Source organism: Hyla sarda, chromosome 11, assembly GCF_029499605.1.
Source record: "Hyla sarda isolate aHylSar1 chromosome 11, aHylSar1.hap1, whole genome shotgun sequence".
Classification (NCBI taxonomy): Eukaryota; Metazoa; Chordata; class Amphibia; order Anura; family Hylidae; genus Hyla; species Hyla sarda.
Window position 1 is genome coordinate 12891662 of NC_079199.1, and position 27066 is coordinate 12918727.

A 27066-nucleotide genomic window follows, 5' to 3' on the forward strand; every position below is an offset into this window, starting at 1 on the left:
TCCTGAATACAATGTGTACGACTAGAACTATGCATAAAGCTCAATAAAAAGGACCAAACTAATCTTCACCTGAACACGCTCTTCACTGCCGCTAAGCAATCCGGTGTCCGTCAGCTCCAAGGCCTCTTTAGCTTTGGCGCATTTCTCCCGGTCATCTTTCAGTCTGCCAAACTTTCCTTCGTATATTGTGAGGGCTTGAAGGGCCTCCTCAGGTCTCAGGCTTCCCTGAAGAAATAAAAAGTAGATTTAAAATAAATAAAACTTTTTGTAATAGAGCAATAGGCACAGAATTTGGGACGTTTGGCCTTCAGCTCTATAACTTTGTGGTTTACAATACGTAATAGATAACTACATCATAGTCATAAAAGGGGTATTCCAGGGGGGGAAAAAAATTATATCAACTGGCTCCAGAAAGTTAAACAGATTTGTAAATTACTTCTATAAAAAAAAATCTTAATCCTTCCAATAATTATCAGCTGCTGAAGTAGAGTTGTTCTTTTCTGTCTGGCAACAGTGCTCTCTGCTGACATCTCTGCTTGTCTCAGGAACTGCACAGAGTAGAAGAGGTTTGCTATGGGGATTTGCTTCTACTCTGGACAGTTCCCGAGACAGGTGTCATCAGAGAGCACTTAGACAGTAAACAACTCAACTTCAGCAGCTCATAAGTACAAAAAGGATTAAAGGGGTAGTCCAGTGGTGAAAAACTTATCCCCTATCCTAAGGATAGGGGATAAGTTTGAGATCGCGGGGGGTCCGACCGCTGGGGCCCCCTGCGATCTCTCTGTACGGGGCCCCGGCTCTCCGCCGTGATAGCGGGTGTCGACCCCCGCACGAGGCGGCGGCCGACACTCCCCCTCAATACATCTCTATGGCAGAGCCGGAGATTGCCGAACGCAGCGCTTCGGCTCTGCCATAGAGTTGTATTGAGGGGGCGTGTCGGCCGCCGCCTCGTGCGGAGGTCGACACGCCCCCTTCCCGCGGGCTGTCGGGGCTCCGTACAGGAGATCGCGGGGGGCCCCAGCGGTCGGACCCCCCGCGATCTGCAACTTATCCCCTATCCTTAGGATAGGGGATTAGTTGCTCACCACTGGACTACTCCTTTAAGATTTTTTTAATACAAGTAATTTACAAATCTGCTTAACTTTTTGGAGCGAGAAAGACCCCGACAGAGAGAGAGAGAGAGAGAGAGAGACCCCGACAGAGAGAAAGACCGAGAGAGAGAGAGAGAGAGAGAGAGAGAGAGAGAGAGACCCCGACAGAGAGAGAGAGAGAGACCCCGACAGAGAGAGACCCCGACAGAGAGAGAGAGACCCCGACAGAGAGAGACAGAGAGCGAGAGACACCCAGACAGAGAGCCAGAGAGAGAGCGAGAGACACCCAGACAGAGAGCCAGAGAGAGCGAGAGACACCCAGACAGAGAGCCAGAGAGAGCGACACCCAGACAGAGAGAGAGACACCCAGACATACTATATATATATATATATATATATATAATATGTAAATAAATAAGAATTTTTCCTGGATAACCCCTTTAATGCAATGAGTGAGCCTAAAACTGGCCACAAACAAATTTTTGCCCGACTGCTCTCTCTACTAATTCCCACATGTTCGATCAGCTTGGCCGTGTTTGTGCATTATTGTGAGGGGGAGGGGGGGGGGGTGGCTTATCTCCCCAAGATATGGTTATCTTTAGTACTGAGAATACGCTTGGGGCATCTGTTTGATTTTTATGTGGGAAAATACTCCCAACATATAACTGACATATGTAATTACATCATACACCTGCATACGCCATTCATAGATCAAAAATGTCATACAATATGCAAGTGTTCAACCGGATAGGAAAGCACAGAAGACTATATGGAATCCTTGCAGTTCTGTCTGTACTTAAAAGCAACAAGGACTGGGTGTACTACTGTATGATGACCTGCAACAGCAGCGTTTCCCAACCAGGGTGCCTCCAGCTGTTGCAAAACTACAACTCCCAGCATGCCCGGACAGCCAAAGGCTGTCCGGGCATGCTGGGAGTTGTAGTTTTGCAACAGCTGGAGGCACCCTGGTTGGGAAACACTGCAACAGAGCATACCACAATTTATTATCTGTTTGTAACCACTGGCCATATAACCACAACCAGTAATAAGCACAGCCAATGATCTTACAGCAACAGGCTTGGTCTTCTCCCAGTCAGTCAGCAGATCGATAGTACGGCTTTCCACCGCTCTGTCTTCCTGAACGATCTTCATCTGCAGATTCGCCACTTGCTGTTGTATGGCGGAATCTTTGCGTCGCATAATGTCATTGAAAGCGCCCCATTCTCCCTCGATGTTGTCAATGTACAGCCAGGAAGAGGGAAACTGGAATCGCTGTTTTTCCAGCAGACGCTGTCCATTCCGATAGAGCTGCAGGTGGAAATGGCGCAGTTAATAATCTAGGACGGCACAAAACATGAAGAACAATAGTAAGACGTAATACAAGGAAATGTTAGACTCACGTCAACTTGTTTCTCAAACTGCTTGATCTTCCGCTTCAGAGATTGCACATAGGTGATAAAGGTCACGGCATCAGACGTGCTGGCGGTGTCCACTGAATGCTGCTCCAGCTCTTGACGGGACTGCAAGAAAAGCGAACGATAGGATGAGAGGATATCAGATGAATTAGACGGGTAGCGGCAAATACATATGTCTTGGCACATGAATTTTGATATATACCCTAGATTTCCAGCCAATGGAAGGAGTACCCCACACATAGCAAGTCTCTAGAGCAGTGTTTCCCCAACAAGGCTGCCTCCAGCTGTTGCAAAACTACAACTCCCAACATATTCTGTAAGGTATTTAAAGGGGTTTTCCAGGAAAAAAATTTTTTTTTATTTTTTTTTTATATAAATCAACTGGCTCCAGAGAGTTAAACAGATTTGTAAATTACTTCTATTTAAAAAATATTCATCCTTTCAGTACTTCTGATCTGTTGAAGTTGAGTTGTTCTTTTCTGTCTAAGTGCTCTCTGATGACACCTGTCTCGGGAACTGTCCAGAGTAGGAGCAAATCCCCATAGCAAACCACTTCTACTCTGTGCAGTTCCCGAGACAAGCAGAGATGTCAGCAGAGAGCACTGTTGTCAGACAGAAAAGAACAACTCAACTTCAGCAGCTCATAATTATTGGAAGGAGTAAGATTTTTTTTAAAGTAGTAATTTACAAATCTGTTTAACTTTCTGGAGCCAGTTGATATATACATTAAAAAAAAAAGTTTTTTCCTGGAGTACCCCCTTTAACACTCTACATCAGTACTTCCCAACCAGGCTGCCTACAGCTGTTGCAAAACTACAACTCCCAACATGCCTGGACAGCCGTTGGCTGTCCGGGTATGCTGAAAGTTGTAGTTTTGCAACAGCTGGAGGCACCCTGGTTGGGAAACACTGCTCTAGAGGTACTTGCACTGTTCTTAGTGTATGACTATAGCCTTGGGGGTACTTTGATGTAATCCGAGTAGGTACCCTTAGCTTAGAAACAATGGAATACACCACATGTCTGATCATTTGGGGCCTGCCTACCTGCAAAGAGGTCAATGCTCATGGTCAACACTTCTGTATCAACTATTCAGTAAAACAGAGACTGAGCACACAAAACCAACAGTATAAAGGGTACTCAAATTTAACCGACCATTAGTCTGATGCATAGGAAATCACAATATGTGCTAAAATCTACCCTCAACAAACGTACCTTGGAAATCTGAGAATGGAAGTCAGTCATGTTCTGCCCAAGCATCTGCCCAAATTTACTAAGCACCTCCTTGTGCCAGGAATCGTATTTCAAGTTCACTTTGGATTGCACTTTTCCATAGTCAATGATGACCGGACCGAAGTCCTTCCTGGTCTCTGCATTATCGAACGTCCCTCTGGCCTTTCTGATCTGGACCAGCAGCGCCTGCCATTTATTCAGATCTTCTCCCAGGCGATTGTAGATGTTTTCTGCCTGCATGTCCCACAAGCACTGGTACTGGAGCCAAACCTGGATCACAGCACGTAAACACAACAGGTTATAATGTGCTCAAAAAGAACATGTCAGATAAATAGAATTCCAAAAATCCAGCATTTGTTGAATTTTAAGTGTTGAAATATTGACGTCTCAAAAGATTTCCTGGATGGTCAGGGGACCAGACAGTCATCTTCAGATAATTATTTAAAATACTGGATCCTGGATTAATTTTATTGTATATTTGTATCATGTGCACCAGATGCCCAATGTAACCTGTGGCCTTCTCTCACCTTGACATACTGCTCCACTTCTGTGACAATGTCCATGACGGCAGAGTAAGCTTCCTCTAAACCAGCAGGTCCATCCGGCATTCGAGTCAATGCGTTGCGATAATATTTCTCCTCTTCCGACAGCTCATAGTGGACGCCCACCTATTCCACGGCACAGGAGAGTAGCAACTAGTCAGGTCTGATTAAAACTGTAGAGAGCATGTGGAATATTTACAGGGATGAACTTACTTGGTATCTCTGACTCTGGATTCTGGGCAGGGACAGGATCACCATTTTCCAGGCGAACAGTTCTTGATATAGTTTGTATCTGCAATCTTCAATGGGTGGATTCAGGTAGATGACCTGGTTGGTGATGCGCAGCTCATGGACAATGTTCTGCAAGGAGAAGATTGGGCTCAGATGTGTATGTGAGAAAATATAAAGTCCAAGATAAGAGGATACAAAGACTTCACTTACCTTGATCTTGGGTTCACCTCCTGGTTTGTGGCTGACCTGGGGGGCATCAGTGTCCATATCAACTTCTGCTTTGTCATCGAACTGGCCCATTAGTACCTGGGTCCAAGTTTTCAAACCAGCTTGTAGACGGCCTCCCAAGATCCTCTCAATCTACATGATTAAGGAAAAGCATTTAATACAAAAGATCATCTCTTCTACAACGTTTCTCTTCTTTCAATGTTGAAATTACCAAAATAGAAGTGTGAACCCTAAATAAACATATATGACAGCTTCCTTCTCTCCTCCTCTAGAGGTAAAGTTTATAACTATGGTATTCCCATGAGACTTACCTCCATATCAAGTTTGTTGACCCAGATAGGAAGGTTGGAATAAGAGTGAAGGTTCAGGTCGTCCACAGCCTTCTGGACTCTGTTCAGGACCTCAGAGTAGGTTTTGTGGTCGTACATGCAGGTTTCCAGAGATCGGACCTCCAAGTCAATCTTCTCTTCGATGATGAGGAGGTCGTCCACCTACATACGGAATGAAGATGCATTAGCACAAGGCTGCCTACAACTCTACACTAGAGAAGGAACACAAGGGTCGGACTGGTACAAACCTTCTCTTGGAAGTTGAAGACTGTTTCTGCCAAACGCTGGACATAAGGATCAAGCTTGTAGGACTCCCACACTAGAGCGATGCCCTCAGCAATCAGAGCCTGGACTTCCTTCTTTAGACCTGCAACCAGCAAGCTTATACTGTTACGTTCTTCCACTTTCTCACATGTGCGCTCGTAAGTACGGACGCTTTCGATGAGCGAGATGGCGAATGGATACAGTTGGTTCGCCTGGTGGGCCTTGTTGACTATGGCCAATGGAACTCGGAAACCCAGCCACTTCAGATTGCGGACTTCTTTGGATAAGGTTATGATTTCTGGCAGGAAGTTCACTTTCAGCTTGAGCACATTCCCTGTCCTTCCCCTGGCTCGTGTGCTTTCGATGGCAAAGATACGTCCTGCCACTCCAAGGTTGCGTTGCTGAACTTTCCTTGCCCAGTCATCAAAGATTTCTTGGGTATTGAGCTTCATACGGAAGCTGTCTCCATCCTGCTTCAGCTTCTGTCCTTCCACATGGTTCTCCCATCCTTTGCCGAGGACATCTTCCACACGCTTCATGTACGCGGTCAGCTGCCGGTCAATCTGTTTAGCCCAGATTATAGAGCCGGACACTGGAGGAAGGTCCCTGACGTGACTCATCTTGCAGGCCTGGCTTTGAGGGTACTGGACTTTGAACTTGTCATGAAGAGACTCTATGTCGTCTTTTACCCGCTGAATAAGCTGGGTCTGATACTCCCGAATGGCTCCTCTGATGTGGGGTCTAACAAACAGAGCATTGAATCGTGAGAAGATCCTAAACATCTCATTGGCGTTCTTTGCTGTGCCAAGCTGATCTCTGAGACGGGCGGTGATCCTGGTCTCCACTCTGTCGATTCGCTCATCATATCTCTTCAGTGCAGCCTCCCATGCCTCTGTGCCTTCTTTAGACACATCCAGGCCATCGACTTCTTTCACGTTTTCATAAGCAAGATTTACTTCTTCAATGGCATTGGCATCAGCTGCATCAAACAGGACTTCTGCCACCTTCAAGTCCTGAGGCTCTGGGACTTCCCCCTGGTTCTGCTGAGCAACAGCGGTGACCTGTAAAATAAAACCAATGACATTGTTTAACCTGCACAGTGGATAGAAAGGCTGATGCAAACTAAGTTTGCAACACTAAAAAGTGCCCATTAATAGGTGTCCAATCAGGACCACATGCCTCCTATGATGGGGAGCAGAGAGCTACAGTCTGACCATGTACTAGATTGGCAATTTATTCGACTGTCCGCCATGTAATCCATAGCTAGCAAAGTCTTTCCTTGCAAAACCAGCCACTAGAGATGAGCGAACTTACAGTAAATTCGATTCGTCACGAACTTCTCGGCAGTTGCTGACTTTTCCTGCATAAATTAGTTCAGCTTTCAGGTGCTCCCGTGGGCTGGAAAAGGTGGATACAGTCCTAGGAGACTCTTTCCTAGGAATGTATCCACCTTTTCCAGCCCACGGGAGCACCGGAAAGCTGAACTAATTTATGCAGGAAAAGTCATCAACTGCCGAGCCGAGAAGTTTGACGAATCGAATTTACTTTAAGTTCGCTCATCTCTACCAGCCACATTAACCAATAAAGCAGTGCTTCCCAACTAGGGTGTGTCCAGCTGTTGCGAGCTGTAGTTTACCAACCAGTGTGTCTCCAGCTGTTGCGAAACACTGGCTTTGCCTGTTGCTAAACATCCCTAGCAAAGTCATGGCGCCCCACTATACTGTGCTCCCAGGTAACACTATACCTGAGGTCTCAGCACCCGGACAATGACGGCTCTCAGCTGCTCATGTTGACGCCTGAACTTCCTCATCTGGTCCAGCCGGGCCTGCAGCTTCCTGTGAGCGGGGTTAATCCTCCACACCATTTTCAGGTTCTCCTCTCTCTTCCGTTTCACAATGTCTCTCAAAAGGACTTGAAGCTTCTCGTACTCGTCGTCCCAGGTTTGGAAGACTTCAAAACAGGCGACCATGACCTAACGAAAAAAAGCACATAAAGATTTCAGGAGCCGCGTAACAATTCTGCAACTTATCTAAAAATACATAGCATTTTAAAGTTTTTAGTGTTTGTTTAAAACTAGAAAAATAAAAAGTAAAAAAAATAAAAATGTCTCTTCTGGAAACCATGCCACCCATGCCCATAGGCTGCACCTGGTATTACATCTAAGCCCCTTTAAATTGAAGAACTAAGACACGGCCTATAGAGAAGTGTTTTTGGAAACGAGCACCCATGTTTTTATGATCTCATACATCCCTTTTAGGATCTCTGCTTGCTGTCAGTGAATGAAACCACCAACTGATTATAACGAGAAGTAGAAAACCTTAGAAAACCCAATACATAAAGCTAATGGATAGGAGGCCTTAGGTCAGTGGTTTCCCAACAAGTGTGCCTCCAGCTGTTGCAAAACTACAACTCAAAGGCTGTCCGGGCATGCTGGGGGTTGCAGTTTTGCAACACCTAAAGTTACCCTGGTTGAGAAACACTGCCTTAGACATCTGGATACCCAATGCATAAAGTATTCATACCTTCTCAAACTCCTCATAAGCCACGTGCATGAGTTTCCTTGTGCCCAGAACCTTCAGGAGCTGAGAACTGAGATCTCTGGAGATGGCTTCTACCAGCCTCAGTGCCCTCTGAATTGGATATTTTGTGTTCCTGATTTTCCGGAGGTGGGTGAAGATGGCGACCAGAGCCTGTCTGATCTTGTCCAGTTCAGTGGCGGACAACAGGTCGTTTAAGGGAAAGTCCTTCATGAGAGGGTTGTAGTCGTTCACTGTTTCTAGCGCTTGCTTCAGCCCTGAGAGATAAGGTTAAGAAGGGTTAATAGCCGGTTTCAAGGGGTTTTGTCCCTCTTCCTCTGCCCCCTTTAACATGTGTCACATGACCATATCTCTAGCGCCTGTATCACTACAGCCATCAGACAATCCACGTGACCGAGTTTTACCTGTGTCCGTGTCAAAGCTGACAGTGGCATGAAACCGCTTTCCGTGCTTCAAGATGTCCAGCGTCAGAAGAACCTCCGGGCTCTCGCGTTTCTCCTGAATACGATATAGCGCCCTCTCCAGGTTCAGCCAAAAACTGATTTCTTGCAAAGCTGTTCCAGAAGCGGGATCGCGGTCAAGTTTTGTCACCTGCAAAATTAAATGTAATACTCAGTCGGCTGCTATAAGGATCCTACATAATAGGTCTGATCGCTGGGGTCCCTCTACTGAAGTGTTTCCTAACCAGGGTGCCTCCAGCTGTTGCAAAACTACAACTTCCAGCATGCCAGGACAGCCAAAGGCTGTCCGGGCATGCTGGGAGTTGTAGTTTTGCAACAGCTGGAGGCTCCCTGGTTAGGAAACACTTCAGTAGAGGGACCCCCTCCTATGACAAGATCAGGCTTACGGCTTAGTACCCAATACGTGTACACAATGAGAACTTACCTTTTGTATTTCCCTAATCCAGCGGTTGACTCCTGACTGCAGCTGGTTCAGGAACGTGGGATCCTCCACCTTGTCTCCAAAGTCTGTCACTTTCGGCTTCTCACCTCTCTCGTAGCACTGCTTGGCCACATTCGTGATGTTTGGGTGGATCATCAGACTGATCTCTGGGATTTCAATGTTCTGCTGCAGATGTAAAAGTCCCATCTCCAACTCCGCAATCTTCTTTTCCACAGAGGGAGCCATTTTGTCACCATCTCTGAAGACAAACATCACAAACTACATGAGCGCGGACTCAAAGAATAGTGAGTGCAGCTCTGGAGTATAATACAGGATATAACTCAGGATCAGTACAGGATAAGTAATGTAATGTATGTACACAGTGACCTCACCAGCAGAATAGTGAGTACAGCTCTGGAGTATAATACAGGATATAACTCAGGATCAGTACAGGATAAGTAATGTAATTTATGTACACAGTGACCTCACCAGCAGAATAGTGAGTACAGCTCTGGAGTATAATACAGGATATAACTCAGGATCAGTACAGGATAAGTAATGTAATTTATGTACACAGTGACCCCACCAGCAGAATAGTGAGTACAGCTCTGGACTATATCTAGAAAACGACTGGTTACCCTTACAAAAATGGACACAGATCAATAACTTATACTGAGAAAACAAGCGTATGCAACTTCCCCCCTCACCTGTCAGCTTTGCCCGATTCACGGATATATGACTTGAAGAAGGGGGCGACGGCGTTGCTGATGAAGGAGTGCAGCGTCTCGTAGGGGGAATCCTCGCTGAGTGTGAGAACTCGTAGTTGAGAGGAGATTGGTTTGTCTGCGTCAATAACTGGGGTCCTCTTAATAAATGCCAGACTGGAAGAAGAAGAGATCAACAATTATTATAGAACGATTTTATTGACTTATTCTTAATGAACAACAAGGATCCCATTGTAACCCCCTATCAGTTCTGCGTTGTTACCTGTTGGACTTGAGTCCATAGTGGATGTCGATGTTCACGTTGTAGGAGATGGATTCTCTTTCCTCTTCTCCTTCATCACCGACGTCCTCTGTAAATATAAAAACGGAAGTAGTAAGTTAGCGCAACTGAAATGGGATCAGGTGACTAAACTCCAAAACCGGAAACTTTCTGGTCTCACCCTATTGGTCCATGTACCCCCCCCCCCCTACTGCTGCGTGATGGGAGATCAATGCACCATTGCCCGTCTATGTCATCTCCCAGCATAGGACGTAGCTGTCAAACTGAAGCAGCCCCAGTACAGATCTCTGGTATATTCATCCCTGTAAAGATCTTCTCTGCTGGTTCATAGGACAGATTATACATTCCATAATAGACAGATATGCTGCACTGTGTATACACCCTAAACAACCGCTCCTATAATGATGCACTGTGTATACACCCTAAACAACCGCTCCTATAATGCTGCACTGTGTATACACCCTAAACAACCGCTCCTATAATGCTGCACTGTGTATACACCCTAAACAAACGCTCCTATTATGCTGCACTGTGTATACACCCTAAACAACCGCCCCTATAATGCTGCACTGTGTATACACCCTAAACAACCGCCCCTATAATGCTGCACTGTGTATACACCCTAAACAACCCGCCCTTATAATGCTGCACTGTGTATACACCCTAAACAACCGCTCCTATAATGCTGCACTGTGTATACACCCTAAACAACCGCCCTTATAATGCTGCACTGTGTATACACCCTAAACAACCGCTCCTATAATGCTGCACTGTGTATACACCCTAAACAACCGCCCTTATAATGCTGCACTGTGTATACACCCTAAACAACCGCTCCTATAATGCTGCACTGTGTATATACCCTAAACAACCGCCCTTATAATGCTGCACTGTGTATACACCCTAAACAACCGCCCTTATAATGCTGCACTGTGTATACAACCTAAACAACCGCTCCTATAATGCTGCACTGTGTATACACCCTGTACAACCGCCCCTATAATGCTGCACTGTGTATACACCCTAAACAACCGCCCCTATAATGCTGCACTGTGTATACACCCTGTACAACCGCTCCTATAATGCTGCACTGTGTATACACCCTGTACAACCGCTCCTATAATGCTGCACTGTGTATACACCCTGTACAACCGCCCCTATAATGCTGCACTGTGTATACACCCTGTACAACCGCTCCTATAATGCTGCACTGTGTATACACCCTGTACAACCGCCCCTATAATGCTGCACTGTGTATACACCCTAAACAACCGCTCCTATAATGCTGCACTGTGTATACACCCTAAACAACTGCTCCTATAATGCTGCACTGTGTATACACCCTAAACAACTGCTCCTATAATGCTGCACTGTGTATACACCCTGTACAACCGCCCCTATAATGCTGCACTGTGTATACACCCTAAACAACCGCTCCTATAATGCTGCACTGTGTATACACCCTGTACAACCGCTCCTATAATGCTGCACCGTGTATACACCCTAAACAACCGCTCTTATAATGCTGCACCGTGTATACACCCTAAACAACCGCTCCTATAATGCTGCACCGTGTATACACCCTGTACAACCGCTCCTATAATGCTGCACTGTGTATACACCCTGTACAACCGCTCCTATAATGCTGCACTGTGTATACACCCTAAACAACCGCTCCTATAATGCTGCACTGTGTATACACCCTAAACAACCGCCCCTATAATGCTGCACTGTGTATACACCCTAAACAAACGCTCCTATAATGCTGCACTGTGTATACACCCTAAACAACCGCCCTTATAATGCTGCACTGTGTATACACCCTGTACAACCGCTCCTATAATGCTGCACTGTGTATACACCCTAAACAACCGCCCCTATAATGCTGCACTGTGTATACACCCTAAACAAACGCTCCTATAATGCTGCACTGTGTATACACCCTAAACAACCGCTCCTATAATGCTGCACTGTGTATACACCCTGTATAACCGCTCCTATAATGCTGCACTGTGTATACACCCTGTACAACCGCTCCTATAATGCTGCACTGTGTATACACCCTAAACAACCGCCCCTATAATGCTGCACTGTGTATACACCCTAAACAACCGCTCCTATAATGCTGCACTGTGTATACACCCTGTATAACCGCTCCTATAATGCTGCACTGTGTATACACCCTGTACAACCGCTCCTATAATGCTGCACTGTGTATACACCCTAAACAACCGCCCCTATAATGCTGCACTGTGTATACACCCTAAACAACCGCTCCTATAATGCTGCACTGTGTATACACCCTGTACAACCGCTCCTATAATGCTGCACTGTGTATACACCCTGTACAACCGCTCCTATAATGCTGCACTGTGTATACACCCTAAACAACCGCTCCTATAATGCTGCACTGTGTATACACCCTAAACAACCGCCCCTATAATGCTGCACTGTGTATACACCCTAAACAAACGCTCCTATAATGCTGCACTGTGTATACACCCTAAACAACCGCCCTTATAATGCTGAACTGTGTATACACCCTAAACAACCGCCCTTATAATGCTGCACTGTGTATACACCCTAAACAACCGCCCTTATAATGCTGCATTGTGTATACACCCTAAACAACCGCTCCTATAATGCTGCACTGTGTATACACCCTGTACAACCGCCCTTATAATGCTGCACTGTGTATACACCCTGTACAACCGCTCCTATTATGCTGCACTGTGTATACACCCTAAACAACCGCCCTTATAATGCTGCATTGTGTATACACCCTAAACAACCGCTCCTATAATGCTGCACTGTGTATACACCCTGTACAACCGCTCCTATAATGCTGCACTGTGTATACACCCTGTACAACCGCTCCTATAATGCTGCACTGTGTATACACCCTAAACAACCGCTCCTATAATGCTGCACTGTGTATACACCCTAAACAACCGCTCCTATAATGCTGCACTGTGTATACACCCTAAACAACCGCCCCTATAATGCTGCACTGTGTATACACCCTAAACAACCGCCCCTATAATGCTGCACTGTGTATACACCGTTAACAACCGCCCCTATAATGCTGCACTGTGTATACACCCTAAACAACCGCTCCTATAATGCTGCACTGTGTATACACCCTAAACAACCGCTCCTATAATGCTGCACTGTGTACAGACCATCATTAGGGTATTTGCAGTACTTTTCTTTACAATCTTTTTGGATACATTTATAGGTCTGTTATTGTGGTGATAACAGATCGTGCCTCAGCACATCCACCTATAGCCAGCAGGGGGCAGTGGTCACAGGATCCTCCTGGTCTCCTTATAAAAGTGTGATGATCCCATGAGTCCTCATAGTTCTGCTGCCAAGTGACCCCACCCTGTACAGATCCGTAACAGAGCAAGATGAGGACCACCACAGAGGTGTCATCGTGTCTTTTGTGAGGGGCCACAGGCTGCTGGGCACACAGCGATCCTACAGACTGGAGGAGGGGGGAATACAGCGATCCTACAGACTGGAGGAGGGGAGAATACAGCGATCCTACAGACTGGAGGAGGGGGGAATACAGCGATCCTACAGACTGGAGGAGGGGAGAATACAGCGATCCTACAGACTGGAGGAGGGGAGAATACAGCGATCCTACAGACTGGAGGAGGGGAGAATACAGCGATCCTACAGACTGGAGGAGGGGGGAATACAGCAATCCTACAGACTGGAGGAGGGGGGGAATACAGCAATCCTACAGACTGGAGGAGGGGGGAATACAGCGATCCTACAGACTGGAGGAGGGGGGGAATACAGCAATCCTACAGACTGGAGGAGGGGGGGAATACAGCAATCCTACAGACTGGAGGAGGGGGGAATACAGCAATCCTACAGACTGGAGGAGGGGGGAATACAGCAATCCTACAGACTGGAGGAGGAGGGGGGAATACAGCAATCCTACAGACTGGAGGAGGGGAGAATACAGCGATCCTACAGACTGGAGGAGGGGAGAATACAGCGATCCTACAGACTGGAGGAGGGGGGAATACAGCGATCCTACAGACTGGAAGAGGGGGGAATACAGCAATCCTACAGACTGGAGGAGGGGGGAATACAGCAATCCTACAGACTGGAGGAGGAGGGGGGAATACAGCAATCCTACAGACTGGAGGAGGGGAGAATACAGCGATCCTACAGACTGGAGGAGGGGGGAATACAGCGATCCTACAGACTGGAGGAGGGGGGAATACAGCGATCCTACAGACTGGAGGAGGAGGGGAATACAGCAATCCTACAGACTGGAGGAGGAGGGGGGAATACAGCAATCCTACAGACTGGAGGAGGAGGGGGGAATACAGCGATCCTACAGACTGGAGGAGGAGGGGGGAATACAGCAATCCTACAGACTGGAGGAGGAGGGGGGAATACAGCAATCCTACAGACTGGAGGAGGAGGGGGGAATACAGCGATCCTACAGACTGGAGGAGGAGGGGGGAATACAGCAATCCTACAGACTGGAGGAGGAGGGAATACAGCGATCCTACAGACTGGAGGAGGGGGGAATACAGCGATCCTACAGACTGGAGGAGGGGGGAATACAGCAATCCTACAGACTGGAGGGGAGGGGGGGAATACAGCGATCCTACAGACTGGAGGAGGGGGGAATACAGCGATCCTACAGACTGGAGGAGGGGGGAATACAGCGATCCTACAGACTGGAGGAGGGGGGAATACAGCGATCCTACAGACTGGAGGAGGGGAGAATACAGCGATCCTACAGACTGGAGGAGGGGAGAATACAGCGATCCTACAGACTGGAGGAGGGGAGAATACAGCGATCCTACAGACTGGAGGGGAGGGGGGAATACAGCGATCCTACAGACTGGAGGAGGGGGGAATACAGCGATCCTACAGACTGGAGGAGGGGGGAATACAGCGATCCTACAGACTGGAGGAGGGGGGAATACAGCGATCCTACAGACTGGAGGAGGGGGGAATACAGCGATCCTACAGACTGGAGGAGGGGGGAATACAGCAATCCTACAGACTGGAGGGGAGGGGGGAATACAGCGATCCTACAGACTGGAGGAGGGGGGAATACAGCGATCCTACAGACTGGAGGAGGGGAGAATACAGCGATCCTACAGACTGGAGGAGGGGAGAATACAGCGATCCTACAGACTGGAGGAGGGGAGAATACAGCGATCCTACAGACTGGAGGAGGGGAGAATACAGCGATCCTACAGACTGGAGGAGGGGAGAATACAGCGATCCTACAGACTGGAGGGGAGGGGGAATACAGCGATCCTACAGACTGGAGGAGGGGAGAATACAGCGATCCTACAGACTGGAGGAGGGGGGAATACAGCGATCCTACAGACTGGAGGAGGGGGGAATACAGCGATCCTACAGACTGGAGGAGGGGGGAATACAGCGATCCTACAGACTGGAGGAGGGGGGAATACAGCGATCCTACAGACTGGAGGAGGGGAGAATACAGCGATCCTACAGACTGGAGGAGGGGAGAATACAGCGATCCTACAGACTGGAGGAGGGGAGAATACAGCGATCCTACAGACTGGAGGAGGAGGGGGAATACAGCGATCCTACAGACTGGAGGAGGGGAGAATACAGCGATCCTACAGACTGGAGGAGGGGAGAATACAGCGATCCTACAGACTGGAGGAGGGGAGAATACAGCGATCCTACAGACTGGAGGAGGGGGGAATACAGCGATCCTACAGACTGGAGGAGGGGAGAATACAGCGATCCTACAGACTGGAGGGGAGGGGGGAATACAGCGATCCTACAGACTGGAGGAGGGGGGAATACAGCGATCCTACAGACTGGAGGAGGGGAGAATACAGCGATCCTACAGACTGGAGGAGGGGGGAATACAGCGATCCTACAGACTGGAGGAGGGGGGAATACAGCGATCCTACAGACTGGAGGAGGGGGGGAATACAGCGATCCTACAGACTGGAGGAGGGGAGAATACAGCGATCCTACAGACTGGAGGAGGGGGGAATACAGCGATCCTACAGACTGGAGGAGGGGGGGAATACAGCGATCCTACAGACTGGAGGAGGGGGGAATACAGCGATCCTACAGACTGGAGGAGGGGGGAATACAGCGATCCTACAGACTGGAGGAGGGGGGAATACAGCGATCCTACAGACTGGAGGAGGGGAGAATACAGCGATCCTACAGACTGGAGGAGGGGGGGAATACAGCGATCCTACAGACTGGAGGAGGGGGGAATACAGCGATCCTACAGACTGGAGGAGGGGGGAATACAGCGATCCTACAGACTGGAGGAGGGGGGGAATACAGCGATCCTACAGACTGGAGGAGGGGGGAATACAGCGATCCTACAGACTGGAGGAGGGGGGAATACAGCGATCCTACAGACTGGAGGAGGGGGGAATACAGCGATCCTACAGACTGGAGGGGGGGGGGGAATACAGCGATCCTACAGACTGGAGGAGGAGGGGGGAATACAGCGATCCTACAGACTGGAGGGGAGGGGGGAATACAGCGATCCTACAGACTGGAGGGGGGGAGAATACAGCGATCCTACAGACTGGGGGGGGGGGAATACAGCGATCCTACAGACTGGGGGGGGGGGGGGGAATACAGCGATCCTACAGACTGGAGGGGGGGGAATACAGCGATCCTACAGACTGGAGGGGGGGGAATACAGCGATCCTACAGACTGGAGGAGGGGAGAATACAGCGATCCTACAGACTGGAGGGGGGGGATACAGCGATCCTACAGACTGGAGGGGGGGGGATACAGCGATCCTACAGACTGGAGGGGGGGGATACAGCGATCCTACAGACTGGAGGGGGGGGGGGATACAGTGATCCTACAGACTGGGGGGGGGGGAATACAGCGATCCTACAGACTGGGGGGGGGGGGAATACAGCGATCCTACAGACTGGTGGGGAGGGGATACAGCGATCCTACAGACTGGAGGGGAGGGGGGACACAGCTATCCTACAGACTGGAGGGGGGGGGGGGGGGATACAGCAATCCTACAGGCGCCCCCACCAGTCTATGGGAGTTGTAGTTTTGCAACAGCTGGAGGCACCCTGCTTACACTTTCTTACAGACTGCAATAAATCTGTTATACTAGTAACTTCATTGGGCCTGAGACAAGTGGTCCCCTAACCCCTACAATAGGAGCTTTAGTTTTGCAACAGCTGCAGAACCGCAGATTGGGGTACACTGTGTGGTGATGAGAGTCAGGATCCAGCAGGTGGCGCTGTGACTACATGGCGTCTGAGCTCAGTGATAATCAGTGTTGCGGAGTATAGGTGTAGTACCAGCAGTCGCCGCCGGGGGAGCAGTCACTCCCTTAGCACCGAGCGCTGTACTCCAGCAGATGGCGCTGTGCGGGCGGCTCCTCGGGCCTCACCTTTCAGCGTCGTCCTCTCCACCAGGATGGTGTGCACCTGCGGGTCTGACAGGAATTTCCTCATCTGCTCCAGCGCGCTCTTCTCCTCCAGCGCAGCCTCCAGGGAGGCCGGGGCGTCCCCGCCATCCTCCAGCAGCAGCGGCACCAGCTTCCGGATGTGTTTCTGCAGCACCGAGGCGTCCGCTACATTCTGCACCGCGGCCGACACCTCCAGGTTACCGGAGCCGTCATCCGCCCCGCCCGTGTCCGTCATGTCTGCAGCTCCGCTCCGTACGACAGCCGGGAACCGAGTGACAGGGAGAGGCTGAGCCCCGCCACACAGCAGACAGAGGAGGAGCCAAACTAGAGGCGTGGCCGGGCGCGAGGGCTTGTGGGGGATGAAGTCCAATCCTGAATGTCTGCCCAGTGTCTAGGAGCGACCGGGACTACACTTCCCAGGATGCAGTGCGAGGCTTGTACCGCAGCATTACATAGCGCTTTTGTCTGGTGAGAAAGGATACTGTCATCGACCCAGCCTCCCCGATCCACCCAGCTTTCCCAACCTCCATGATCTACCCAACCTCACTGATCCACCCAGCCTCCCCAACCTCCATGATCCACCCAGCCTCCCCAACCTCCGTGATCTACCCAACCTCACTGATCTACCCAACCTCACTGATCCACCCAGCCTCCCCAACCTCCATGATCCACCCAGCCTCCCCAACCTCCATGATCTACCCAACCTCACTGATCCACCCAGCCTCCCCAACCTCCATGATCTACCCAACCTCACTGATCCACCCAGCCTCCCCAACCTCCATGATCCACCCAGCCTCCCCAACCTCCGTGATCTACCCAACCTCACTGATCTACCCAACCTCACTGATCCACCCAGCCTCCCCAACCTCCATGATCCACCCAGCCTCCCCAACCTCCATGATCTACCCAACCTCACTGATCCACCCAGCCTCCCCAACCTCCATGATCTACCCAGCTTCACTGATCCACCCAGCCTCCCCAACCTCCATGATCTACCCAGCTTCACTGATCCACCCAACCTCACTGATCCACCCAGCCTCCCCGCTCTACCTAGCTTCATCCTGACTGACCCACCCAGCCTCCCCGATCTACCCAGCCTCATCCTGACTGATCCACCCAGCCTCCCCGATCCACCCAGCCTCATCCTGACTGATCCACGCAGCCTCATTTATCCACCCAGCCTCATCCTCGCTGATCCACTCAGCCAGTCTCACCCATCCAGCCTCACTGATCCAACCCCTACCTCATTCTTACTGGAATCCACCCAGCCTTACTGATCTACCCAGCCTCAATGATCCACCCCAGCCACATCCTTACCGATCCAGACTCACTGATCCACCCCTCACTAACCCACCCATTAATTTCCACACTATTGATGTCAGGCTTACTGGTCTGTAGTTGCCTGATTCCTCCCTTCTACCTTTCCTATGAATGCGGACAACAATGTGAATTAACCCCTTCCCTAATAAAAGTTTGAATCACCCCCTTTTCCCATTAAAAAAAAAAATGTAAACATAAAAATAAACATATGTGGTATCACCACGTGCATAAATGTCCTAACTATAAAATATATCATTAATTAAACCGCACAGTCAATGGCGTTTATGTAAAAAAATACCAAAGTCCAAAATTGCATGTTTTTGGTCACTTTGTATACCTTTAAAAAGTATATAAAAAGAGATCAAAAAGTCCCACCAAAACAAAAAAGGTACCGATGAAAACTTCAGATCATGGCGCAAAAAATGAGCTCTTACACATCCCCGTATACAGAAAAATAAAGTTATAGCGGTAAGAAGAGTACAATTTTAAACACACTAATTTTAGTGCATGTAGTGATAATTTTTTAAGTAGTGAAATAAAATAAAACCTATATAAATTGAGTATCCTTGTAATCGTACAAGTGTCATTTTTACTGAAAAGTGCACTGGGTAGAATCAGAAGCCCACAAAAGTTACAAAATGGTGGTTTAAAAAAAAAAAAATATATATATATATATATTTTGCCCCACAAATATTTTTTTTCTGGTTTCACCGTAGATTTTGTGGTGAAATTATTGATGGTATTACAGAGTAAAATTGGTGGTGCAAAAAACAAGCCCTCATATGGGTCTGTAGGTAGAAAATTGAAAGTGTTATGAAAATAAACCTACAACCTGGGAGTTGTAGTCTTGCAACAGCTGGAGGTGCACTAGATAAGAAACACTGCACTAATACAGGAGTTGGGGAATATAGAGAAATGCCTTTCATTATCATATACTACCACTAGATGGAGCTCTCTGCATGATATTCCGTTACTTCCGCCAAGATTCTGCGCACATTTTGGTGCGTGCATGAACGTCCTCTGCAATGTTTGTGCTTTACATTATAAGAATGTCTTTTTGAATTTCTGGTTGCAATTTTAACAAAAAATAAAATTTGTGCGCAACCATCACAGGAACAACTGCAAGGTGTATGAAACCTGAGCAAGAAATCATTTCATGGAGCTTGCAAGCTGTTGGCTTCCATAGACATCAGTTAAATAGCCACTTGGAGGCCACCAACGTGACCCCACTAATCCCAAGGGTCCTTAAAAACATATGGCCGTACCTTTCTGTCTAACAAGTACTTTCCACTGTGGAGTTTGTAACAAATTTGGGGGAGAATGTGCCTTACGCTTGCTTTGCCATGCCTTCTAGAAGTATTGGTGGCCATATAAGATGTCACCCAGCTTTATCAGGAACAGATATCATGAACAACCCCAATCAGCTTGAGCTGAACTGCAGATGGTACATGGAGGCGCTACCAGGAGACAGGCCAGTACATCAGGAGACGTGGAGGAGGCCGTAGGAGGGCAACAACCCAGCAGCAGGACCGCTACCTCCACCTTTGTGCAAGGAGGAGCAGGATGAGCACTGCCAGAGCCCTGCAAAATGACCTCCAGCAGACCACAAATGTGCATGTGTCCACTCATACAGTCAGAAATACTCCATGAGGGTGGTATGAGGGCCAGACGTCCACAGGTGGGGGTTGTGCTTACAGCCCAACACCGGGCAGGACGTTTGGCATTTGCCAGAGAAAACCAAGATTGGCAAATTTGCCACTGGTACCCTGAGCTCTTCACAGATGAAAGCAGGTTCACACTGATGTGACAGACGTGACTGGAGTCTGGAGACGCTGTGGAGAACGTTCTGCTGCCTGCAACAATCTCCAGCATGACCAGTTTGGCGGTGGGTCAGTAATGGTGTGGGGTGGCATTTCTTTTGGGGGCCGCACTCCATGTGCTTGTCAGAGGTAGCCTGACTGCCATTAGGTACCGAGATGAGATCCTCAGACCCCTGGTGAGACCATATGCTGGTGCAGTTGGCCCTGGTTCCTCCTAATACAAGACAATACTAGACCTCATGTGGCTGGAGTGTGTCAGCAGTTCCTACAAGAGGAAGGCATTGATGCTATGGACTGGCCGCCCGTTCCCCTGAATCCGATTGAGCACATCTGGGACGTCTCGCTCCATCCAGCACAGACTGTCCAGGAGTTGGCGGATGCTTTAGTCCAGGTCTGGGAGGACATCCCTAAGGAGACCATCCTCCACCTCATCAGGAGCATGCCCAGGCGTTGTAGGGAGGTCATACGGGCACGTGGAGGCCACACACACTACTGAGCCTCATTGGGACTTGTATTAAGGACATTACATAAAGTTGGATCAGCCTGTAGTGGGGTTTTCCACTGTGATTTTGAGTGACTCCATATCCAGACCTCCAGGGGTTGTTACATTGGATTTCCATTGATAATTTTTGTGTGATTTTGTTGTCAGCGCATTCAACTATGTAGATCTAGGATGTTTTTTTTTTTTTTTTTTTTTTTTAGCAGTGTATATATGTGTTTGTGTGTGTATATATATTTATCTTATAGGTATACTTTGAACAACCACTGTGTCATTTAAACAAACTTTGCATAGTTCAATAGTAAAAGTTGTTATAAGAAACTTTGTAATGTATTTTATTAGACAAAAATGCTACTCCCCCTCCTGCTACTAAACTCATCCACCCTGAAAATGAGCTCAGCTTTGTCCTGTGTCTACAAGACAAGCAATACAAGTCTATGGAGGAGGAAGCTCTGCCCACCAGCTCTGTGAGAACTGCAAATTATAGCTGAAGCTTGCACAGCAGAAATCTGCTGAAAAAAATACCTCATACAAGTTATATAATGGCCAAAAATAGTGCTGATCCTCATGTACACACAGGGCAGTGTACCCTATAATGACAGGTCCGCATTTAGGTGAGCACTTGTGTTCCTCCTGATGTTTTTGGTAATCTCTCTCTTGCACAGTTTGGAGTCTCACACTCGGAATGGAGTAAATCGTCAGAGTTTGGAAAACATACTTGGCAGTAGAAGACGAGAAAGAAGCGCCCGTGTGATTTCACCACGTTAGGAACAATCGGTGGAAAGTTGTGTTCCCTGGTTGAGGCCGCAGCGAGGACAGTTGGGACGTGGGCGGAATTCTGTTTTTCTCCATCGACACTTCATGCGGAGAACAGTCCTCAGCTCCATCCTCTGTCATCCAGCAATCAGGAGCAGATTTTATTGACAAAAGATGTGAGAGTAAACAAAATAGATATATATATATATATATATATATATATACATACATACACACACACACACACACACACACACGTCCCTCAAGTTACAATATTAATTGGTGCCAGGACGACCATTGTATGTTGAAACCATTGTATGTTGAGACTAGAACTCTATGGAAACCTGGTAATTGGTTCTGAAACCGCAAAATGTCATCCAAAAATAGGAAAAAGTGAGGATTAAAGAAAAATAAGTAGATAACTAATATAGATAAAGCAAATCCTTACATATAAAAGTAAGAAAGATCTGCTGGGAACTGTAATCACTGTCTATGTCAGTGTTTCCCAACCAGGGTGCCTCCAGCTGTTGCAAAACTACAACTCCCAGCATGCCCGGACAGCCAACGGCTGTCCGGGCATGCTGGGAGTTGTAGTTTTGCAACAGCTGGAGGCACCCTGGTTGGTGAAACAATGGTTTATGTAGAGGACAGGAGCTTCTTCAGGGTCCCAACAACAGCTGGAGGCACCCTGGTTGGTGAAACAATGGTTTATGTAGAGGACAGGAGCTTCTTCAGTGTCCCAAATGGAGCCGCCCTTACCTGGTGTCCAATGGAGCAACTAACCCTGGCACAGGTAAGGAGTAGTATGGAACTTGTAGTTCCTCCCTGTACTGTAGGGGGCGCTAGCAGACAGCCAGTCAGTGCATACACTTCAGTAATAGAGGTAATTTACCAGTGAATGCCCATTCTGATTGGTCGGTTCTTTCAGCCATTGACAGGTATCACAGATCTGGACTGTCTGTACATTGTATGTTGAGTCTGGTTTCAAGTTACAATGGTCCAGAAAAGACCATTGTATGTTGAAACTATTGTATGTTGAGGCCATTGTAAGCTGAGGGATCACTATATATATATATGTATTTATATTAATAAATAACTTCTCCACCCAACTGTCATACCGAGAGCTGTAGCTTTGGATAGATGCAAGAGGCATTTACACTACTAAACACTGCACACAGGTTGGGTTGCTACTCTACATTATACACCCCCCAGTTTTTATTTTTTTTTTAGGGAGGGGGTTTTAGTGGATTAAGACATCTTCCTATACACAGCAAGTGGCTAAGTGACAGTGGCCGTGTTTAAGCAGCTTTCGTTCAATCGCAAAAAATAAATAAAGCATAGCTCTGCCCTTGGCTCGTACTGCTAAGTTAGTATTTCCCAACCTGGATGCCTCCAGCTGTGGCAAAACTACAACTCTCAGCAGGCTCAGACAGCCAAAGGCTGCTGGGAGTTGTCATTTTGCAGTATCTGGAACACTGATCTAGGTTTTACAATATTCCAGAGTTCTTGCCTTTTTAAATTTGGCCACTAGGGGGCTAAAAACTAAGCTGAGACTTGTCTGTTCTGTCTGTGATTATAAGGAGGAGGCTGCTGGAAAGTGATCTGTACAGAATTACAGCGAGAGGCGACAGCAGTAGAGAAGACAATAGACGAAACTCACAGCTCAGCCTCCCCCCTATGGAAGGACCTTTGCAAAGGTCACAGAGTGCACCCAGTAAGGTTTTCAATCCATGGGACTTTGCAGTAAAGCAATACGGCTGTCCAGATAATGTACTAAACAAAAATGAAATAAATAAAAAATAGCTCTAACATGCAGACAAATCGCACTTTTTCCGGTCACGACGCTTGTAAGTAACTTTACTAGTAGCCTAGAAACTATGACCTACGTGTCTGAGGCTCCACACTACATAGCTGTGTGCCGCCATATGGTGCTGTATTACATACGAGATCAGAACAAAAGGGGGTCCATAGCAGAACAAAAAACTTGGTTTCTCAAAAGCAGCGTTTTCCAACCAGTGTGCCTCCAGCTGTTTCCCAACTACAACTCCCAGCATGCCCGGGCAGCCTTCGGCTGCCCGGGCATGCTTGGAGTTGTAGTTGGGAAACAGCTGGAGGCACACTGGTTGGAAAACACTGCCCTAGGGGCAGAGGTTTTAGTCATGGGACTGGCTAAAGGGGACCTTTAAAAGGGGTACTTCTATTAAAAAAAATCTTAATCCTTTCAGTACTTTTTAGCAGCTGTTTGCTACAGAGGAAATACTTTCTTTTTTTAATTTCTTTTTTGTCTTGTCTGCAGTGCTCTCTGCTGACACCTGATGCCCATATCAGGAACTGTCCAGAGCAGGAGAAAATCCCCATAGCAAACCTCTCCTGCTCTGGACAGTTCTTGACACGGACAGAGGTGTCAGCAGAGAGCACTGTGGACAAGACAAAAATTAGAAAAGTAAAGAATTTCCTCTGCAGCATACAGCTGCTAAAAAGTACTAAAAGGATTAAGATTTTTTTTTTTAAATAGAAGTAATTTACAAATCTTTAATTTTCTGGCACCAGTTCATTAAAAAAAGTTTTCCACCAGAGTACCCCTTTAAGGGTTATTTTATCAAGGCCCGTCTACCATTAGGACTAAATTAAAGTGGCCGCTGAGATAACCACTAATTGTAAGAATGGGGGTCCCTTGTCACCCTAAGCAGACGGAGCCATTCTCTGAGCATGTGTAGTAGGAAGCCCCCTTGTTTCCTCTTATCTGCCATAACCCCTCAAAATCTTCCCCTACGTTACCTTTCTCTGGATCGGCACATGAGAAAAAAAACACCATCGGTCGCCCCGCGTAAAACCGTAACCTTTATTTACAACTCACAAGATGACAGCTGCCATATTGAAAGTCATATTTTTTATTGATTCCAAATAATACACCAAGAGCTTGAGAGCTTGTCAACAGCACATAAGGATTAGGTGCTATGTAGAATGTTCTAAAGGAATGGTAAAGTCCCACCCCCTTTCTTAGCCCCACCCCCTATAAAAAAAAATGGAATATCTCAGCAGTAGGCAATGGCGGCAATCCAGTTCAAATTTACAGCGTGCAAAGTAAGATAAAATAAAAAAGAAGCTACTGTTTTTTCGCGAAGCCGTAATTTGTACACAGGACCATTTTGTACAAAATATGAAGTCTAAAGTTTTATTACTTATTACCATAAAACAAGGTACAATGTATGTACAATATTAAAATGAAGCCATACTAAAGCCACACTAAAAAGACACTCGTCATAGTACTGTTGACATTCCTCATGTACAGGTAAGATCTCAGAAAGGTGTGTACAATAAACTTTATCGAGAAAACAATCACCAAAAAAAAAAAAAAAAAAAAAAAAAAAAAAAAAAAAAAAAAAAAGAAAAGAAACCCTACCAGGCCTGTTCTCCCCCCTCATGTAATACATATTAGTTTGGTATCGTTTGTAAGTATGCATGTTTTTTTGTTTACATGGCATAAAATTAAAAACACTACAAGAAAAATGGATGTTTCCCTTATTTGGTGAATGTTTATCATCAATAAAGCACAAATAAAATCTAGACAATAATAGATGATTGGTAGAAACGGAGTATTACACAGTCAAACAAACATGGCTAGAACAAGTCGCAGGTCCAGGGGTAAAGAGGGGGGACATTTTTTATTTTATTTTTATTTTTTTTTTAAAGTTGCCCTTGGAATCAAACAGCCAAACTAAAAAAAAAAAAACTAAAAGAGAAAAAAAAAATAAGAATAAAAAACAGCAAAAGATGGAAGTTCAAACAATGGTATACCAAATATACATATAATGTACAAGCACCCAGTGTCCCTTAAAAGCAAAAAAATAAAATAAAAAGATGGCGTCACTGCTCCTAATCTGAGAAGATCGGTAAAGCGTTACGTCTTCAAGTTAACCAGTAAGGACCTTCAGCGCACACGGGAACAAACCTGCAACATCTCTGCTGAACAACAAACTCCGAAAGATCAGACTTGATTGACGTTTTATTTAAAGGGGTACTCTGGAGGGAAAAAAAATGCTTACAAATAAGCCAATGCCAGAAAGTTATATAGATCTGTAAATTACTTCTTTATAAAAATCTTAATCCTTCCAGTGCTTATCAGCTGCTTTATGCTCTACAGGAAGTTGTGTAGTTCTTTCTAGTCTGACCACAGTGACCTCTGCCTGTGTCAGGTATCGCGTAGAGCAGGAGAAAATTCTCATAGCAAACCTCTCCTGCTCTGGACAGATCCTGACACGGACAGAGGAGTCAGCAGAGAGCACTGTGGTCAGACTGGAAGGAACTACACAACTTCCTGTGGAGCATACAGCAGCTGATAAGTACTGGAAGGATTAAGATTTTTTAAATAGAAGTAATTTACAAATCTGGATAACTTTCTGGCATCAGCTGATTTAAAAGTATATATATTTTTTTTTACACATATTTATCAGATTCCTACTGAAAAAAAAAATCTGATTAATACGTAAGAAAGCGAAAAGCTTTCTTGGCCCTTCACTTGGCCACTCAGGTTTGGAGCAGGTTGCCATTGACCAGTCTGACGTACTGTTGGTACACTTTGTATTATTGCCGAAACCGTGCCAGCCACTGGGTCTGCCTTATTAATCAGATTGTTGTTCAATCAATTTAGTAAACTTACTTTAAGGGTACGTTCACACGCGCAGATTTTTTAGCGGGTTTTCCACTGCGTATTTGAAAGTGGGCGGGCTCTTCTCGGCTGTCCGCAGCAGATTTTCCGCAGCGGAATTTACGCTGTGGAAAATCCGCCACAGTCCCTACTGACTTCAACGGGGCTTGCGGCGGATTTTCCGCAGTGTACATTCCGCCGCGGAAAATCGGCTGCGGACAGCCGAGAAGAGCCTGCCCACTTTCAAATACGCAGCGGAAAACCCGCTAAAAAATCTGGGCGTGTGAATGTACCCTAAATCGGTATTCCCACCTGGGCTTTTAGGCTACATTCATTTTTGGGATCCAGACCTATCTTAAGATCGAGCGTCCCCATCCCCCAGGGTCGGGTTATAGCAGTGGAGGTGTTCAGGAACAACCAGGGTGGTGTTCAGGAACAACCAGGGTGGTGCCAGCTGTTGCAAAACTACAACTCCCAGCATGCCCGGACAGCCTTCGGCTGTCCGGGCATGGTGGGAGTTGTAGTTTTGCAATAGCTGGCAGCACCCCGGTCAGGAAACACTGTATTAGACATTTATGGCATGTGAATATGGCATAAATGTCCAGATGGGAATTACCCTTATGGTAGACCTGACTAAAAATTTAGCAAAAATTTTATACCTGCAGAAAAAAAAAAGTTTGCCCAGCCTGCATGATCCCACTAAGCCGATCTCTATCACAGTCCGTCCAGAGATGGTCTGACAGCGCACACAGACATAAGCCCATTGTCATCGGATCCCGCCGATGGTCGTCTTTACAAGCCTATGGCAGCAAAAGAAAAAAAAAATGCAGCGCAGAAGA

At 47.0% G+C, this 27066-nt stretch overlaps 3 protein-coding genes across 4 annotated transcripts in view; 1 reads left to right on the top strand and 2 right to left on the bottom strand.

The window, feature by feature from the left end:
* Window positions 1-17487, bottom strand: part of DYNC1H1 (dynein cytoplasmic 1 heavy chain 1) — a 55684-nt gene extending 38197 nt beyond the window's left edge. The window contains exons 1-16 of the mRNA XM_056547200.1: window positions 17167-17487; window positions 9737-9824; window positions 9457-9630; window positions 8753-9008; window positions 8272-8458; window positions 7853-8124; window positions 7075-7302; window positions 5315-6391; window positions 5049-5228; window positions 4720-4869; window positions 4492-4638; window positions 4264-4404; window positions 3719-4006; window positions 2492-2611; window positions 2160-2399; window positions 70-225 (exon numbers count right to left, since the gene is read on the bottom strand). Of these exons, the coding sequence (XP_056403175.1) occupies window positions 70-225; window positions 2160-2399; window positions 2492-2611; window positions 3719-4006; window positions 4264-4404; window positions 4492-4638; window positions 4720-4869; window positions 5049-5228; window positions 5315-6391; window positions 7075-7302; window positions 7853-8124; window positions 8272-8458; window positions 8753-9008; window positions 9457-9630; window positions 9737-9824; window positions 17167-17419 (3957 nt within the window). The 5' untranslated portion in view covers window positions 17420-17487. The remainder of the gene's footprint in view (window positions 1-69; window positions 226-2159; window positions 2400-2491; window positions 2612-3718; window positions 4007-4263; window positions 4405-4491; window positions 4639-4719; window positions 4870-5048; window positions 5229-5314; window positions 6392-7074; window positions 7303-7852; window positions 8125-8271; window positions 8459-8752; window positions 9009-9456; window positions 9631-9736; window positions 9825-17166) is intronic.
* Window positions 17488-17605: 118 nt separating this feature from the next.
* On the top strand, window positions 17606-18461 carry LOC130295743 (YLP motif-containing protein 1-like). The gene is made up of 2 exons (XM_056546806.1): window positions 17606-17652; window positions 17744-18461. Exons 1-2 carry the CDS (start codon window positions 17606-17608, stop codon window positions 18459-18461), a joined length of 765 nt encoding a protein of 254 aa, XP_056402781.1.
* Window positions 18462-26440: 7979 nt separating this feature from the next.
* The window catches only part of PPP2R5C (protein phosphatase 2 regulatory subunit B'gamma), a 100680-nt gene continuing 100054 nt past the window's right edge, over window positions 26441-27066 (bottom strand). The window contains exon 14 of one of the 2 annotated variants that reach the window (XM_056545925.1): window positions 26441-27066. This exon is cut by the window's right edge and continues 1673 nt beyond it. The gene's annotated coding sequence lies outside the window, so the exon portion shown is untranslated. The other variant, XM_056545924.1, reaches the window with a different exon arrangement.